Genomic DNA, 14160 nt, shown 5'->3' with positions numbered 1-14160 from the left:
CTTTGCTCATGAAATTGCAGGAGCTGCCTGAGTCCAACAGCGCCTTTATCTTTAGAGGGTGTCCGTTTGGCAGCTCTAGCGCCACTTCTATCACTAGGGCGGGTTTAGGAGGTTCTGGCGTGGGCACTTTCACTGCTCTTTGGCCTGGCTGCTGTGCCCCGACGGTGGCAGCCAGGCGTTGGCTTTTACTTGCTTCGGTATTTCTTCCTCTCTTCCCTCCACAGCTCCTACCATCCCTTGCCATTCCTTCCTCTGGGGGCAGACTCTGGCAAAGTGACCTGGCTGTTGGCAGAGATAGCATTTCCGGGCGCCTTTTCCCTCCTTCTTTCCCCCCTCACTGGGCTTTGAAACTGCGCGCGCGCGCGCTGTTCCGATTTCCATCGGCTCTGCCGGCGGGAAAGTTGGCTCTGGAATGTCTGGAATGCGGAACTCCTTCCAACGTTCCCCCTTCCCTTCCCGCCTCTCCAATGCTCTCGCCTCCTGGCGCGCTCCTATGGTCAGCGCTGATTTGGTCAGCTGGTCCATAGACTCCGCCCTGGGCGCCCGGGAAAGTTCGTCTTTCACAGCCGAAGAAAGCCCTTCTTCAAAGAGCATTTGAATGGGTTCCGCCGATAGATCCCACCCCAATTTATGGATCAACATGGTGAACTCAGTCCAGTACTCACGGACAGATCGGCTCCCCTGTTTGCAAGCCATTAACTGTCTGCGGACCACTCCCTGTTCAATATCGCTGGAAAACATCAGATCCATGGCGCGAAAGAACTTCATCGTGTCCTTTAGGACGTCACTATTCGCTGCCATCAGGGGTCTAACCCAGTCTCTCGCCCCCTTTTCAAGATGCCCAATCACGAAAGCCACTCGTGATTCCTCGTCAGGGAATTCATCAAACTGCAGATTGAGGGCATATTGCATCTCTGTCCGAAAGCCATGATAGTCTTTGGGCTCCCCCCCAAACTTCTGCACCAATCCTGGTACCTTTCTGACGAGCTGGGTGTCTTTCCCCTTTTTGTCTGCATCCTGAGCCCTCCTCTCCTCAAGCCTCGCCGTCTGCAGCGCTAGCTGGACCTCCAACACCCGGTACCTTTCTTCCAGGCTTGGACCCGCTCCAGCTCCTGCTTCTCCGGTTCCGGCTGGGTTGCTCATGATGCCTTCTCCTGCATAAGCTGCTCACGGAGACTGTCGGAATGCTGTGATGGGACGATGAGCTGCTTGTGTGTAAAATCCTAGTCCCTCAGAGTTTGGTCAAGTTTGCAAACCTCTGTCTGTAACGGAGCCCCTTAAACATGGCTCCGTCAGTCGCTGGCAGATTCCGACAGTGGTTGCTTTCGGAATCGCTTCCAACATAAAAGCTCCTTAACGGAAACACGTCTTCTGGACTCTCTGCGTGACAGTTTCCGGCGAGGAGTGGGTGTCCCTACAGGAGGTCCTGAAACCTCCCCACTGTTTTCGCTGGAAGTGTCTCTGAGCCATCCCTCCAGCTCACTTTCCCTCAGCTCAGCTCCTCTCCCCCTACTGGTTCCCTCTTCAGCTGCTGAGTCTCTCCCAACCTGTGTGAGCCCTTTCACTTCCCTTCCTTCCGATGGCAGTTCCCTGACAGTTATGTATTGTGAATGTTATGGTTATGGTTTTTCTTTGTTTTTTTCTTTTTCCTTTTTGGTTTTATATGTATAATTTATGTTGTAATTTTGCTGTAATTCAATTTATTTTATTGAAAAATAAAAACAAAAAACATAAGCAACATAAATCAGTCATAATAATAGTAATAAAGATACTTCAGTTCAATATGTCACAGCCAGCCATATATAAAACTAAAAACTCCTGCCTATTGAGCCCCCTCATTAAAAACAATCCTCAGCCAGTCTCAGTGCCACTGAAGGGGAGGCTTTTGATCATATATCTCCAGAGAGGATGATCCCTACCTATGGGGCCCCTCCGAAAACTGCCCTCTCTTTCTGAAGGGCACACAAGCAGGGCCTCCATTGCACAGTCCTATGACCAGCTTCTATGAGGGAGGGGCCCCAAACAATTAAAGGCTTTAAAGTTACTGCTAGCACTTTGAGTTGGCCTAGAAGCCAGTGCAACAGATGCAGAATAGGTATAATGTAGACTGAGCATTTAGCCACCATCAGCACCTAGGCTGCTGCATTCTTCATCTGCTGAAGCTACTAAAGGAGATTCCTACTCAACATCAGGAAGAACTTTCTGATGGTAAGAGCTGTTCAACAGTGGGACGGTCTCCCTCAGAAGTTGGTAGACTTCTGCCTTGGAGGTTTCTCAGCAGAGGTTGGATGGCCATCTGTCATGGATGCTTCAGTTGAGATTCCCTTGGGTCCCTTCCAACTCTGCAATTCTTTGATTCTATGAAGTAGTTTACAAAGGCGGACCCACATAGAATGCATTGCAATAGCACACTCTGGATATGATAAGGTCATGGATTACTGCAGAGATTTGTTATGCACAGATAGGATTGCAGCTGGTGCATCACCCCAAACTGATAAAATCCCAAATCTTCCCAAACTGAGAAATGGCAAACTTGATGAAGAATCAGCTGTTTTTCCAATAAAGCTGAGTTCTGGCTGATCAGACCAGGGTGAGGATTGTGTAAAGTGTTATTAAAACATTGAGGCACTCAAGGGGGAAGAGGAACCATTAATGAATTAGGCTGCAAGCATTCATTCATACTCACACATGACCTGTAAACATTTAACTGCTAAGAGCACATAGGCCAGAGCTTTCCAAACTTTTCATGTTGGTGACATGTTTTTTAGACATGCATCATTTCGCGACACAGTAATTCAGTTTTCCTAGCAAACCGGAGGTAAAACCAACGCCTTTCCAGTCCTGGGAGGAGAGCGGGGAGCGTTTGTGCAACACACAGTTTGGAAAGCTCTTAGCCATAGACAAATGGATTGCAGGGAAATATTGTTGAGGTAGGTACTTTTTGTAATCGGTTTCTGTAAGCTCAATGTTCTTCTCTCTTTAAAATTTAGATGCAAAAGTTATACAGGAAGTATTTGAGAGCTGAGAGCTTTAGGAAAGCTCTGGTTTATCAGAAAAAATACCTTCTGCTGCTTCTGGGTGGATTCCAAGAATGCGAGCAAGCAACCCTGTCCCTCATAGCGCGCATGGGCATCTATCCTTCTCCTGATCTGACCATCTCTGAATTACGGAGCCGTTCGTTTACAAAGTTCAGGTCTGCCATTAGAGTGGTGATTGCAATATCAAGGTAACCAAACACTTTTCTTCAAATATCACCAAATTGTTCCCTATTTCTACATTTCACTACATGTTATCATCTATTTTTTCTTTTTAAAGAGGAATAAAAAGTCCCCACTGAATCAAAAGAATTTAAATCCTCACTCAGTTGGCAAGCCATGTGTCCTAATGGAAGTGAAGATGGCATACCTGAAGCAACAAGGGGCATCTGCCAGTCAAAGTGCCTTGTGAAGTGTTTTTATTGAATGGGGGGTGTATGGGTAGGGAAAGAAGAAAATAAGGTTTTATCAGTTTGATTTTTTAAAGACTTTATCCCAGATTTTCCAGGGTTTATTCCCCAGGGCCTTCACATTTGTTACCTGCTAGCCACTTTGGCCTGGCAGTGGGCACTTGCTGAGGTGGGTGGAAAGAACAAAAGAAATCAACCCGTTTTCTCAGCTGTTTCACTAGCCATGTAGAGCTGGCAGTGGGCACTGAACCAGGGGTGGACTTTGGTAACCTTTGGTAGTACAGCACACTGAGTGAGGCCAAAATGAATCTTCTAAGTGATGGATCTTCTCAATTTTGTGCCCCTTCGGCTTAGCCTTCTAAATCCACCCACACTGCCCTAAATTCAGCGATGATGTAATGGCTTTTTTTTAAAGAAAGAAAGAGTGCTAGAGATGATCCCTGTTGCTGAGCAGAGGGACTTTACTGACTTGGTGGTGGGTGGTGGGCATTCCAGTATGGTGTATATGACAGGGGAGGTATGTTGTCTGTCTGTCTGTCTGTCTGTTTGTTTGTTTGTTTGTTTGGCAAACTTGATATGCTGCTTGATAGTTTACAAAAATCTGCATGTGTGGCCTGTGAAATGTAGAAATGCCCTTGGATTTGGGGGGGGGGGGGAGATGTATGTGGTGGGTGTGGCCACCTTGTATTTTTTTCCTGGAATTTTCACAGTAAGTGTGGTGGGTGGCATTTGTACAGATTTGTGAGATCTTGCAAGTACTATGGAAACTATTTTGCACACTGATCCATGTCTTTTTGCCTCAAGGTTAAAGTTTCTGGTGAAAAAATGGCACAAAGTTGGCAGGAAAGAGATGCCGTCGGAATCTGTTTCTCCAAGTGTTAGACACAATTCATGTGAGAACTCCAGAAGAATCCTGTGGATTGATTACAAGTTATTATTAGTATATATCTATTTGTGCAGAAGTGAACAACTAAACTCCTATCATAATTGTGTATACTTGTGTTCCTCTTATTTCTGAGTAACCTATTAGGCCACATATCTTTCGAAAAGTATAGCTGCTTCCCTCTTGTGCAAGCAGCCACACAAACTAAGGGAAATCTCTCGATTCTGGATATATGGATGGTGATGCGGAAAGCAGGAGTTGGGAAGCCATAGAGAATGCTCAGGACTTGAGTTTGCTCTTGTAGCAACTCATAGTTAATAGGCTTTTAAATGTTTGACTGACTGCTGCAGTATTGATGCACGGCTTATACAGTAAAAAAAATTTCTGTAGGCTATATCTTACTTTTCAAATGCACACGTTCCTTCCTTCCTGCATTATAAAATTGTCTTCATTGACCATAGGTTCAGGTCTAAATGAATCACTGTATACTGTTCAATGTAGGTACCAGGGCTAGAATCGAGGTGCTAAAGCAGCACGAGGTGTTCCCAGGTGATGGAACTCAGGAAGCGAGACACAGCAGCAGGAGCAATCTCTTGAGTCTTGGGAACTCCTCACCTAAACCACCACAGCAGCTGCATAACAGGTTGGTGTAGAATTTGTTTCAAATGTGGGTGTCATCCATGCTCTACTTTTTTCTAACTAATGTACCATTCTGAGTCATTCTATAAATAAAAACTGCATTTTAGGCTTGAATGATTTATGACAGAAGCAGGGAATTTGTGGTCCTCCAACTGTTGCGGCATGGCTGATGGTTAGAAATGATGGGGGTTGTGATCCAACAGCACCTGGAAGACCACAAGGGGCCAATCCAAAGCTGTGAATATACTGCTCAGCTCCCTTTTATAATTAGAGTTGTACCTATCCACAAAACTGAAATATTTTTTTTCTGTTTTTCGGTGGCATATTCGTTGCAAACAACGTTTAATATCTGCACTTCTTCCAATTATTGCTACACTTCATGGTTTAAAAAAAATCTAGTCTGTTGGTCAGACAAGGAAGTTTAAACTGAATACAGTGGTGCCTCGCAAGACGAAATTAATCCGTTCCGCGAGTCTCTTCGTCTAGCGGTTTTTTCGTCTTGCGAAGCAACCCTATTAGCGGCTTAACGGATTAGCGCTATTAGCGGTTTAGCGGCTATTAAAGGCTTATCGGCTCAGCGGATTAGCTGCTAAAAGGCTATTAAAGGCTTAGCGGCTTAGATAAAGGGGGGGAAAGCGGGAAAAAAATCTCAAGACTCGCAAGACATTTTCGTCTTGCGAAGCAAGCCCATAGGGAAATTCGTCCTGCGAAGCAACTCAAAAACGGAAAACCCTTTCATCTAGCAGGTTTTCCGTCTTGCGAGGCATTCGTCTTGCGGGGCACCACTGTATAGCTGCATTTACTTTTTAGCATGAAAACCAGGATCTCCTTAAACAGGCTTCAAACTTCATATGAAAGCTGGAAAGCAGCTGCCCCCCCCCCCGGGCTTCACATGGAGGGGGTGTGATAGTCAGGGCCTCCCAAGTCTGTCTGTACTATGTTTTGCCCTTCATGCTTATGTCAGTGTGTTTGGCTACTTTATGTACTGAGAATTTTGTGTATTGGGGAGGCTTAATTATTTTTATATTTATGTCCTTACAGCACTTCTTCAGCTTCATCTAAAGATCCTGAACATTCATTAACTGAATATATTGCTCACCTGGAGGCCATTCAGCAGAGACTGGGAATTATTATGCCAGGTAAGGTAGTTTTGATGAATTCTGAGGCATGCATTTGCCTTTCAGTCTTAAAGCATGCCCAGCAACCCACATGGAGACAGCCTTTTTTTGTTGCCATGTCAAAAAAATAAACAGAGATGGCCCAAAATACTTTCAAACACGAAATGAAAATGTATAACTTTAAAAAAAGAGAGGCTGAAATGCTACGCACTTATTTGGGAGTAAGCCAACCTAAACTCAGTAAACCTTACTTCAGAGTTAAATGTGCATCATATTGCATTGCGCGTGTCCACAGCGCTAGCTCAAAACATTGCTGCCTGAGACAAAAGATCAAGTAGTGTCTCACCATTCTATTTTTTTTTTATGGATTAGGTGTTCAATGCTATAAACATGACAGCATCTTCCACTATACCTGAGGCCAGCAGGCTAGTTTGGGGCAGATCAAATGCCCCTGCCTTACAGCACTTCCACTGCTCCCTTGTTCTGAAGCAGCTGCCTCACTCCCTATTGAGAGGGCTGCCTCTGCATGTCTAACTTGCTCTTGTGTAGTTTTATATTTATATTTTAGATCCTTTAAACTTAGCTGGGAGGGAGGGTGGAGCGAAGTGTCCACAGTTTCAGCAGCTCGTACCAGCACCATAGCTTAGTTTAACTATATGATTTAAAGTGGTGTTTGAATTAACTTGAATTTGTGTTAATTTAGGACAATCTCGACAAGAGAAACTTTGAAAGTATTGAGATCACATCTTTGACATGAACTACAGAAACTTTCAGCTATTGCTTTCTTCCCCAGTGAACACCTTGCGCAAGCAACACGTCTGCATGTACAGAATCTGTCAACACTTTTGTTCAATTGAATAAAAGTGCCTGTGTTTGCTGTAATTTTGCATCATGTTTTTATACAAAGTATTTTTTTATAAATGTTAGTGCATTTTGGGTCTTTCAGGAGGAAGTAATGCTTCACGGTTTTTTATTTGGATTTATTAGGAAGTTGACAACTGAATGTGCCATGCTGTGTTATTATTAAGAGAAGTGCCATAATGTCTCTGTCCATGCTTCTTTTTACTAAAATTCAAAAACAATTCAGTTGGATTTCTCACAAACCATTATTAAAAAAAACCTTCTAAATCCTTACTTAGAACTATTGTGTTTGTGTTTCTTTCATCTTTATAATTTCAGTGTATATAATCTTAGAATTGTAGAGTTGGAAGGCACTCTGAGAGTCAGCTAGTATGTTCCACTAACAGAATCTCTCCCGATGTTGAAGTCACTGTAAACTTTCCCAATCAAGAATCATCTTATCTGATTAACAGATTTGAGATGCATCCATTTCGTTTGTTGCCCTTTTGAGAAACCGCAGTGCCTTCCATGGTATTGACAGATATAGCTGGAAGCCTGGAGTGCCCTTCCACCCCCTGCACTTCTCTTTCAGTAAATCAAACTCTCTGATGTTTCCAGTCTGCCTGGTGCCAGGGCAGGAATGCCTTGCAATAATATATAGATTGCAGCCAGTAATTAGCCATGCATGGCAATGGAGCAGACAGCCTCTAAGCATACTCAGAGTGCCTTGGCAAAAGAAAATATCTATGAGGCCATGAGGTTTTCTGGATAGTACAAGGGAAGGAAACCTCTGGACATACACAGAGAGTTGTGTCCCAATGACAGTCATACTCAGAGTAGACCTACTGAAATTAATAGGCATGGCGAACAGGAGCATTAATCTGAGTAGACATTAGTTGGGTACAACCCAGAATGCCTCCCCCTCCCCCCCCCCGCTGAGGAGAAATGAAGTTGCCTACATGGTAGAAGGGAAGGAAAGCCCTTGGCATGCACAGAGTGCAATATAACTGCCGGTGCTACTGGACTTAAGTATATCAATAAAACTGCAGTTTTTTTGTCTTTCGTGATCTGATGAGAGAGCCTCACAGTGTGGTCCTGGGCCTTTATCATGGAAGAGGATTTCTCTTGGGAGACCTTTGCCATTATTGGGCATCCTGAGCCTGTGGGGCCATGCTGGCTGGCCTTCCCTGCGGGGAGTCTGCTGCCACCTTGGAATAAAAAACGAAGAAGTTTTGACATTTGAAGTGTCCTGCTTCTTCTGACCCTGAAGGTTTGAAGACAAGAAACACAAGGACAAGACAAGATTCCTACCCAAGCTCACTCTGCCTGCATTGGACCAGTACTGGCAGTACTTGTGTATTGTGCACAACTCCTCTCACACCTTTGATGCCAATCGTGGAAAAGTTCTCTTTCTCCTCACCCATCTATGGATTTGGTATCACTGGCACTTATCCTTGAACCCAGAGCTCCAGATGTTTGATCAGTGCTGGACAAGGATATTATTGACCTCACCTCAGAGGTCCTTTATTGAAGGCCTGGAGTGGATACCATTTCCCCCCCAATCAGACCATCTAGTCTCCCCAGCACAGCTTGCCAAGGGGCTTGAGGGCATCAGTAATGTCTAGAGGTTCTTCACAATGGTTATCTGACAAGAGAGGAGGACATAGAGATTCCTCCCAGGAGTCCCAGTCTCAACATTTGTGATGTCGTCATTGGGACCAGAGATCCGCACCATATACAAGGTGAGAATACTCTTCTTCTTTTTTAGGAGTCTATTCTTGTAAAAAAAGGGGCCTGTCGGCAAAATGGCCAAGGAACTGAATCAACCCCTGCATATGAGGAGAGGATACAATGTTTGGGCTGTTTAGCTTATTTTAGACAAAAAGTGTGTAAGAGGTGAATGATAGAGGTGCATAAACTTGAACTCCCCAAATAATACTAGAACCCAAGGTCATTCAAATAAGTTGGGCAGACAAGTTAAACAAAGGGGTTCACTGTCATAAGATGCAGTTATGGCCACCAACTTGGATGGCTTTAAGGGTCAAATTAATGGCCGATGAGGTTATGTATGGCTCCTAGTTATGATGGCTGTACTACCCCCATGATCACAGGCAGAAGGCTTCCATATTAAAAGTGACTGAGGAGAGCTTGGCCTCAAGCAAGTAGCAAATGCAGGTATTTGGTCAAGGAGCAAAGGCCAGCAAAGACAAACACCTGGTCCATGTGTCTGGGAAGGGATGGGAGCTACATCCTCATAAATGTAACACTGAGATTTAATGCCAGGACATTATCTTTTTGCAAAATGTGAACACTGTTAGAGGCACTTGGGCATCATTTAATCCTCACAGAGAGCGGATTTCAATTTAATCTGGATGTCAGATTCAAGCTTTAGGAATTACAGGCTGTTTTGCGGGGGGGGGGCGGAGGCAACTTCCTCAGTTGGATGAGATACCTGATGAAGCTGAATATTTATGCATTGTGCAAGAAAAGGTAAGTAATTATTTTTCCTGATACTACCATCAATTTATTCACCCTTACTAGATTTCATATTTCAGATACTTTAGGTGAAATAATCTAAAACCTTTTGTTTAAAATGATTTAGATTCAATTATATATTAATTGAATATCTGTTGACTACAAGATACTACAATAGAGAAGCCAAAGGACTATGGCAATGATGAGGAACCTGTAGCCCTCCAGCTCCCACCCCCTCTGACCGTTGGAGGACCACAGGGGATCGCTGCATATGATCTTCCATATGAAGTGGGCAGGAGCAGCGGTGTGCCGGTCTAGTGCTCAGCTGCTGCTGCTGCTACAGTCGCCTTCTGCCCTGGCCTCCTTCCTCCTTCTCAAGCTCCTATTTCTGCCAGACGAACTCTCCATCCTAATTTGCCAGCAGCAGCACGGGGAGATCTAAGCCTTTTGCAATCTCCCCTGCCTTTCTCCTTTGGACAATGGAGAGAGGGGGTTGTAAAAGGGTTTGGGTGAGCATTAAAGGGATGGGGTGGGGTGCGCAAGAAAAGCAGAGGGGGAAGCCTCACTGCCAAGTGCATGGAGGGAGTCAACCAGCGGAGAGGAGGGTATCTTATTCCTTGACGCCATTAGCTTCTGATTGGAGAACTGATGGTGGCTCTGTTGACTTATGGCTCCTTGATTTCTAAGATTTGCTTTGAGATTTCCCAGTGCAGTTTCCCAACTTTATGCAGCATCATTCAGTACCGGATATTTTGAACTGTGGTAACATCATCCCTATGGATTTCTGTGTGTCTCCCACCCTCTCTGGGACATAGGCTGTGCATTTATATCTATAAAAACACATTCTGTCATCCTTTCATATGTGTTAACAGATCATTTTGAACACATTTTATTTATTTCACAAAATTTATACACATTGATTGGGGGGGACGGACCTCAAAGCAGTTTAAAAAACAGTAAAATCAAAAAAATTACAGCCCTGATTTAAAACATACAAAAGTTAAAATATTAAAACAGAATAAAATTACTTCAACTTTCTAAGCATCTGGGTAGCCTTGTCTAAACAGGAGTGTTTCCAACTGCCAATGAGAGGAGTACAGTGTAGTCTCTCCCACCTGATCTCAAGAGGCAGGGAGTTCCTAATATTTTATTAAGGATTTTCTTGTTTTACAGAAGTAAGTGTAATGCCTTGTATTTTTTTCCCCCATGTAACATTTTTACAAATCCATTTCATTTGTTGAGGCATTAGGGGGAGAAGAAAGAAAAAAAAAAGAAAGAATGAGAGGAAAAAGAAAGGGGGGGAGGGAAGATGGGTGGGGGTGGGGTCGGGTGGCGATGTTTCTATTATGCTTAATGTATGTAGAGTTCCAAAGTGCAGTTGCTGCCACACTAAACGTGTCCTTACAAAGGCAGAAAAGGTATCATCATGTGACACTGTTGCAATGCCAGTTCCAGTTAGCGCATGTGACTTAAGGCATTCTCATAGGTAAATGGGCCCCTAGTTGCTAAGGGCTTTGCATACTAACAGTAGCACCTTGAACTCAGCCTGGTAGCAGATTGGCTACCAGTAACGGATCTCTGAGCACAGGTGTTACATGCAGACAAGGCCTCCTGTCAGCATTGTGCTGAAGTGTTCTGCACTCACTGCAGCCTCTGGATCAAGCGCAAGGGAAGTCCCACATGGAGCTTGCAGTAATTCAGTCTTCATGTAAGAACTGTGGCCAGGCTCTCTCAGTCCTGGAGTGGCCATAGCTGTCAAACCAGCCACAGTTGCTCAAAAGCACTTCTGGCCGCTAAGGCTCCCACAGCCTCCATAGACAGTGTTGGACCCAGAAGCACCCCCAGACTGTGAGCCTTATCCTTTAGAGTGAGTGCAACCCCATCCACAGTTGGCAACTGACGAGTTTCTCAGGCGCAGGAGCAACTCGCCCACAGAGCAGATTGTCAGCAGCATACTGATAGCACCTTGCCCCCCCCAACTCTTAATGACCCAGGTGAGCCAGCTTGGGCCCCACATTGTGGTTGCCCGGCACGCCCTGTCCTGCCATGGCGCCGTGGCGCAGAGCACCAGAGGTAAGGTGGTGCCTGGCTGCAGCCTCCCCCTCCCCAGCTCAGTGAAGGTGGTGGGGAGGCGCAGCACTGGGCGGAAGGGGCCTCCCACCACCAATGATTTTTTTGTGGGTGCTTGGGTCCCCTGGAGATGGCGTGCCTGTAATGACCACTCCCAACGGCTACATGTAGATATTAAATAGGAGATAAGATAGTCCCCTGCAGCACCCCACATCGTAGCAGCCAGGGGGCTGAAAGGCACTCCCCATGGAACTGGCTGCACTCAGTCATGAAGGTAGAAGAGAAGAAGAGTTTGGATTTGATATCCCTCTTTATCACTACCCAAAGGAGTCTCAAAGCGGCTAACATTCTCCTTTCCCTTCCTCCCCCACAACAAACACTCTGTGAGGTGAGTGGGGCTGAGAGACTTCAGAGAAGTGTGACTAGCCCAAGGTCACCCAGCAGCTGCATGGGGAGGAGCGGAGACGCGAACCCAGTTCACCAGATTACGAGTCTACCACTCTTAACCACTGCACCACACTGGCTCTCTTGGAACCACTCTAATATGCTTGGAACCACTCTAATATGGTGCCCCAATCCCCATTTCCTCGAGGCAGACCAGGAGGAAGCCCTGGTTGATGGTATCAAATGCCAGTGAGAGATCAAGGAGCAGGAGCAAAGACTCCTGCTATGTCCTGCTCCCTGCAAAGGGTTAGGGCCTTGGCAACACTGGATTGTGTCTTATTTCTATTCACAGAGTTATGAAGAAGGACTCCTCCTCATCCTTCATATACAACACAAGGCAATCCCTGTTCATAGGTTCACTTTCTAAAAGGCAATACTGTATTGAAAAGAGTTGGGGGGGGCCCAAACAGTCAGAAATGCTTACAAGCAGTATTGCTAACATCCTGTCTTACATGGCATCTTATTACTTCTGTGTAGCCAAGATTAAATGTTTTTAGTCCTGAATCCCACCTGCAAAGCATGAATAGTATAAGCAAAGATACATCTGTGAGAACAAAAACCCTAAATTTAAGCCCGCGTGCAATTCTTTGCTATCTCAGAAACTGTAGCTTATACAAATTTAACAGCTAATCTTTTACATCAATATACCCATTTGAGTACCGTAACTACAAAGAGTCGCAACCAAGAATCCCCAGTACGTATGCCAATATATGTATGCAGGTTCACCTCTGATTTTTCTGTACTCCAGTTCCTTAAAAGTTAGATGTCACACTATAGTTTGACCCAAATGTGCCTCTTTATACACATTTCAGATCTCAACACTCTTCCAAAGTGACTGCAGCTATAAGCAGGTGGCCAGCATAATTTTGCAACTGCTTCCATTATTAATGCTTTCTCGCTCCCTATCCTTCTGCCTTGCATGAAGCTTTCAACCTGTCTTTCTCAGCACATTGACAGCCAACCCTTTCATCTCCGTACTTTTCCATCTGCCACTATCCATGTCCAAAGGACATTTGAAGGAGGACCCCTGGCAAGAGCATTGGGCTGCAGCAAAGGTAAGGATGATCTGAGCGAATGTTGCTGAAAGGCACATACAGGCAATTAGATAAAAACACACACATGATTGTTCCTTCAGATAACAGATCTTTTCACCTGTGCTGGTGCAGTTAGTAGTTACTAAAACATTTTAAAGAATCAACATACATATTTGTTTCTGCTTTGTGAAGAGTTTCTTGTGTTCAACATTAATATTATGGTTTTGGCCAACTGGGAAATATTTTGACTTTTAAGGACACTTGCAGACATTATTGCAACTACTGTCTACTCTCACTGAGTTTTATATAGTAAGAAACACATGCCTAAAGAACTTGCAGTTTTATTACATTCCTCCCCCTCCTGCCACTCTCAGGTGGGGTCTGTGGTCTTGGCAGTGACAGCCCTCATTTTCTAAAGTTGACCACAGATATATTAAATTTATTTTGAAGCAACTGTCACTACCAAAGTTCCCTAACCCTAGCCATGTAAAAGGGTGGCATTATAATCTGCAGTAGCATGGTTGTTGCTTTTATTGTTGTTGTAAATAAGAGAGTGCACCCAAAGGGTATTCTACAGTTGAAAGGGTACATGGAGCTATTGCTTTCACAGAATGTATAAAACAAATATATATGTCACTTTTTCTAAAGAACTGGAGCAATGAGAGTTCGGGAAATCAGATTAATAGCCATGCAGCTCAGACGTTTACTCAGAAGTAAATCCCACTAGGGTCAATGGGACTTCCAGATACGTGTGCATGGAATTGCAGCCTTGATCTTTATGGTGTGAGGCAGCAGAAATAAGAGTGAGAAGCATTTGTAAATTACTTTACAATCAGAAAACTTGGAAATGTGCTCTGCAGTTTTGCTTTCAAGTATTCCAGAATTCACTTACATTTAACCAGTACATTTCTAACCAAATAAGTTTCACAGTAGCATAACAATAATATTTCCAGAAAGTCTGGAAAATGCCCACCATGGCTGTCAATAGCAAGAAACATAATTGCATGGAACAGCAAGATTTAAACAACTTGTCGTTTTAGAAATAAGACCCCATCCACTTGAGTGGGATTGTAAATATGTTTAAACAATGGTATTAAACTCCATTTATGCTGCAACTTGGTTTAATTTTCAGTGATCTTTTATGGGGCTTGAAGGAGGTGGTGTTGGCTGGGCCAAGGTCATCCAGTGAGCTCCATACATGACACAGGGATT

At 44.4% G+C, this 14160-nt stretch overlaps 1 protein-coding gene across 1 annotated transcript in view; it reads left to right on the top strand.

Moving 5' to 3' along the window:
- The window catches only part of PCNT (pericentrin), an 85249-nt gene extending 78282 nt beyond the window's left edge, over positions 1-6967 (top strand). The window contains exons 36-40 of the mRNA XM_080981618.1: positions 2991-3226; positions 4250-4338; positions 4830-4971; positions 6009-6106; positions 6789-6967. Coding sequence (XP_080837744.1) covers positions 2991-3226; positions 4250-4338; positions 4830-4971; positions 6009-6106; positions 6789-6814 — 591 coding nt within the window. The 3' untranslated portion in view covers positions 6815-6967. The remainder of the gene's footprint in view (positions 1-2990; positions 3227-4249; positions 4339-4829; positions 4972-6008; positions 6107-6788) is intronic.
- Positions 6968-14160: the final 7193 nt, after the last annotated feature.

The sequence above is a fragment of the Podarcis pityusensis genome (assembly GCF_964106645.2).
Source record: "Podarcis pityusensis genome assembly, chromosome: 1".
NCBI classification, from domain to species: Eukaryota; Metazoa; Chordata; class Lepidosauria; order Squamata; family Lacertidae; genus Podarcis; species Podarcis pityusensis.
This window is presented reverse-complemented; position numbering and strand designations above follow the sequence as displayed.